This window comes from Musca vetustissima, unplaced genomic scaffold (genome assembly GCF_032173495.1).
Source record: "Musca vetustissima isolate MV318-11 ecotype Yass unplaced genomic scaffold, APGP_CSIRO_Mvet_v1 utg22186, whole genome shotgun sequence".
Lineage (NCBI taxonomy): Eukaryota > Metazoa > Arthropoda > Insecta > Diptera > Muscidae > Musca > Musca vetustissima.
The window spans coordinates 88568-93185 of NW_026878374.1; the positions used below are offsets into that span (position 1 = coordinate 88568).

At 41.3% G+C, this 4618-nt stretch overlaps 1 protein-coding gene across 1 annotated transcript; it reads right to left on the reverse strand.

Moving 5' to 3' along the window:
* Positions 1–303: 303 nt before the first annotated feature.
* On the reverse strand, positions 304–3275 carry LOC133323155 (uncharacterized). The gene is made up of 2 exons (XM_061532111.1): positions 2763–3275; positions 304–1479 (listed from the first exon to the last, which is right to left on the reverse strand). The coding sequence occupies exons 1-2, from the start codon at positions 3273–3275 to the stop codon at positions 304–306; spliced, it is 1689 nt and encodes a 562-aa protein (XP_061388095.1).
* Between the last annotated feature and the right edge of the window lie 1343 nt (positions 3276–4618).

A 4618-nucleotide genomic window follows, 5' to 3' on the forward strand; every position in this document is an offset into this window, starting at 1 on the left:
TAAGAACTTATTGGACATCTGCCTCGTGGCTAGCAACATAAGTACACCATCGACTAGGATGGCCGTGCAACCACGCGAGTACAACAGTTGAGTCTGTCCCAGCATACGTTCTAAAGCCACTACCAATGCTTTCATTTACCTTTCGAACAAGTTTAGCTGCTAATGAAGCTCCACAAAGCTCGAGGCGGGGTATTGTTTGTGTTTTTAGCGGTGCTACTTTAGTGTGGGAGGTTGCCAATGAAACAGATACCCTTCCATCGGGGTGTACAGTGCGTGCGTAGAGAGCAGCTGCGTAAGCTCGTTCTAAAGCGTCAGCGAATACGTGAAATTCAGTGGTTGTGGTATCTGATGTACCAATCCAACGGTCGAATCTTCGTCCCAATTGACATTAGCGCTCCATAATTCCTGCATCCAGATTTTCGAACGTATAGTACATGGAGCAATTAATCCCAACGGGTCGAAGAGCATGCTTGTGTCGGATAGGAATAAACGCTTAGATATTTTTGGTGGTAACACCCTTAAGTTAACCAATAATGAGAGGCTGTCATCTGCTGTATTCCATATGTTACCTAGCGTTCGAACCTCTTCATCATCAACAAGATGTGTAGTCTGCGGAATGCGTTGAGTGAGCTTCGCGGAGTTCGTTGCCCATTTTCGAAGCTCGAAACCACCTTCTGATAGATGTTTTGATACATCGGCTTGTAGCGATAGTAGTTCCTCCTCACTGGAGGCACCGCTGAGCATGTCGTCCATATAAAAGCCTCGGGTAATGACGCGAGCAACTCTTTCGTTTGCGTTTTTTGCAGTATGCTGCATGCATTTTACAGCATAATAAGATGCGGAAGCTACACCGTATGTAACTCGTAATAAGTGGTAGTCCATGACAGGTTCTGCGGGAGATCGACGCCAGACGATGCCTTGAAAATCTGTATCCTTCTTTGCTACATACACCTGCCGGTGCATTTTCTCCACATCTGCCATCATGGCGAAGCGATTCTGACGAAATCGCAGCAGAATTGAGTACAAATCACCTTGTAGTTGCGGCACCACCATGAGGGTGTCGTTCAGCGAAAGACCTGTGGACGTCTTCATCGAGGCATTAAATACAACGCGCAGTTTTGTCGTGGAGCTGGTATCCTTTAACACTGCATGATGCGGCATGTAGTTGCAGTATTCTGTTGGCTCATACGTCATTGGTACCAGTTCCATGTGTTCCATTGAAATAAGCTCGTCTATGAATGCGTTGTATTGGGCTCTCAGATTTTCGTCGTTGACCAGCCTTGCTTCCAAACGTGTGAAGCTTCGCAATGCTATTCCACGAGATTTTCCCAGTGCCAAAGAATCTCTAAAAGGCAATTGAATGATAGAGCGTCCATCGCTGGCTAGACTGTGAGTTCTCTTGAAGTGTTCCTCACATGCGATTTCCTCGACCGTGTAATGCTTTTTCGCACATGGCTCTTCCACTTCCCAAAACTTACTCTGGAAAGATGTAGGTCACAATGAAGATTGGCAATTTGTACGTTAGGGCAGGCTGACTGATATTGCCGTATAATACCCAGCCTAAATGTGTATTGAAGGCCATTGGCGTTCCCGGTGGACCCTTGGGATGTGCGAAATACGGGTCTGCGAGGCATAGATTCTCGATGTGTGGCCAGCGCCCGATAGGAATTTCCACGGAGGGTAAATCGTTTGTCAGTTTTGGTAAAACGAGAGCATTGATGTTGAAAACGTTAGTGGATGATTCAGGACAAAGTTATAATTTTCCTTACCCTTTACAGCACCACCTGGCGATGTTCCAATGCCTGTTACCATTACTGATGCGGGTTTGCGAGGTATGTCAAGGCGCTGAACACATGCCTCCGTTATAAAAGTTGCGTGGGAGCCATTGTCAAAGAGAGCTCTAGCGGGTTGGAGTCTGCCGGACTCTTAAGCGAATTAAAGCTGTACCCAATAATGCGAATGTACTGGCTTTTGCGGTTTGTGTTTCGTAGTAAAAGCTGTATTAAAGCTGTTTACATACTGTGCGGTGGCGACGGTTATATGATGACACAAAATGCGAATTTGTACTAAGTTGAGCGGGTTGTGAGTTGTCAAAACCAGCTGATTGACTTGCGGCCGAATTGCGTTGGTAATTTTCGGAAAATGCTTCGTGGATTTAGGTGTGATGATTGCGGAGACATATTCGGCATTTTGACAGGCTTCTGCAGCTGGTTGTGATATGACCTAAACTAAGGCAATTAAAGCATGCGTTCTTCTGTCGAATCGCATCAAATTTGTTGGCGACACTCAGTTTGGCATATTCATCATATTGATAGATCTCTGGCTTGTGGCGCTGTTATGGAATGCACTCGTGGTCTTTCTGAATTGTTTTGTTGTGGGTTTTGATTGGCTAGGCGGAGCGGAATTGGTAAGCATTTCTAGCGAGCGGGCTCTTATGAGCAGGAAGTCTGATAATTCCTCAAATGTGGGCGGCGAGTCATCTGTTAGTGACAACTCCCATTGCTTGCGGGTTTCATATGACAGCTTTGATACTGTCCAGTATACTAAGCAATCATCATAAAGGTCACGGGGCGGCCAAGTGCCCGTAGGGCAGCAATATTTTGCAAAACTGTACCATGAATGGACTTTATTGAAGTAGCGGTGTCTTTCGTAGACTTTTCCATAGTAAATATGGCATGGAAATGCGTTTCTACTAATAGTCGCATAACCTTATAGCGATCTATTAAAATATTCCAGTCCTCGAAGTAATTTGCATCACTTACTTTGAGTCCGCTGATGGCTTGCAAAGCTTCACCTTTAAGGCAACTGCGTAAGTAATGTAGCTTATGTCCACTTGTGATGTTTTTGTTGGTATGTATCAGCGAGTTAAATGCATCGTGGAATGACACCCAGTCACCTGGGCTGCCGTCAAACGTTGGCAATTGTATGGACGCAGTTGCTACTGGTACATCCGCGGGGGAATTCTGAGTGTAGGCGACTTCATTTTCAGGTGTAGTAGAATGCGGGACGAGCAATTTATCAATGTTGCTTTTGGCGAGCAAATACCAATCCTCTGCTTGAATACGAGCATGTTCTTCCACCTCGTATTCCACGCCACATGACAAATCCACCTTCTCTTGGGCTTGGGTAAATCGTCGCCATTGCTCCTCCAGAAGCAGGCAAAAGTTTTGGGCCATTTCTAAATTAAAAGCCAGTTCATCTCTTTTACTAGCCTCCAAATACCTCTTTATCGCTCTGGAAGCTGAGTCGCGTACCTTAACCTCATTCACAGCCATTGTGGTTATGTACTTACGCGGGTTATTAATTTGTTAAATATTTATATTTTAACATATAATAATTTAATCCGCGACCGAAGGACCATAAAATGTTGGGGCGAAATAAAAATGCTGGTTCAGATAAATTTCTGTTTTAATAAATTCTATTTAATAAATTTTAATTGTAATTGTAGCGGAACAAAAACGTGTTTTCGCGGTGAGATGCAAATTCAGGGAGAGAAAAGGGAGATCGTGTAATACAAATGACATTGTAAAATGTCAAGTGAAAGAATAGAATTATAAAGTAATAAACAAAAATAGTGTTGCCATATTGGCGCGAACAAACTGTGAATTAATTAATTCAATCGCAGATTTCTTCCTATTATTCGTTGTATTTTTGCCATCATAAACAAATGTTCTTTTATTTGTAATCTTCTATTGCAGTTGTTGCAACAAATTACATCAAAACAATGAACAGCTGCCATATTGTAGGTTGCCATATTTTCAAACTTTAATTTATTTTCCTTTAATTACAAAGCAATTATAAAGCGTATTCTTCATTTCACATTTGTATTGTTATAAAGTTTAAATAACAATAAAAAGTAACAATTTTAAAAAAAAAACTTAAATTGCAATATGGCAACACACATTACAACTTAAATTACAATATGGCAACACAAATCTTTTTTTCAACCACCATTTTCGAAAACTCGAATCCGCATCTCGAATTTTTTGCATCTCCCTATTCATTCAGAATAAGGCAAGAATGTGAAAGAGACATTTTTTTACATGCGAAATATCTCCCTAGCAAATATCCCGAATAAGGCGGTATATCAAATTACCCAGATTCGCGACTAAAATAATCTTATAATCGGTTTTTAGAAATTTCTGTTTGCGTATTAAAGTTAGAAGTAGGATTCAAAAAACACTCAAAATCGAACTTCAAAATATCAGCATCATTTTAAGGTAGATGCAATTAACATTTTAAAAAATGATACAAAGGAGACGTAGTCCCCATGTTGTAGACTTGTAGACGAAGACCGTGAAATGAGTGGCTTGTTCAAAATCGATAGAGAACATAAAGAAAACATGTTCACCTCAACCTGTTTTTACACATTTTTTACATTAAAGTAGTCACAGCTTCCACTCAAATAAATGGGTCGATTACGGATGGTAACCATAGTTTAGTGGCGTTGCCAGTTGCCAAATTTGAATTATGGGTGGCAACTGTTGTCAACTTCAGTTACTTCAAATATAATTTTTCTGCAACTACTTATTTCTGGTTGCTGTTTATAATAACTGAACATTGTATGCTTCCAATAATGGTTAATATTACTACAAAAGAACAATTTGGGGTCCTTAAG

Coding starts and splice junctions, on each gene's coding strand:
- LOC133323155 (XM_061532111.1), bottom strand. CDS start 3,275: ATGGCTGTGAATGAGGTTAAGGTACGCGACTCAGCTTCCAGAGCGATA. Junction 1,480..2,762: donor AAGCCATCAGCGGACTCAAA/GTAAGTGATGCA, acceptor ACATCTTTCCAG/AGTAAGTTTTGGGAAGTGGA.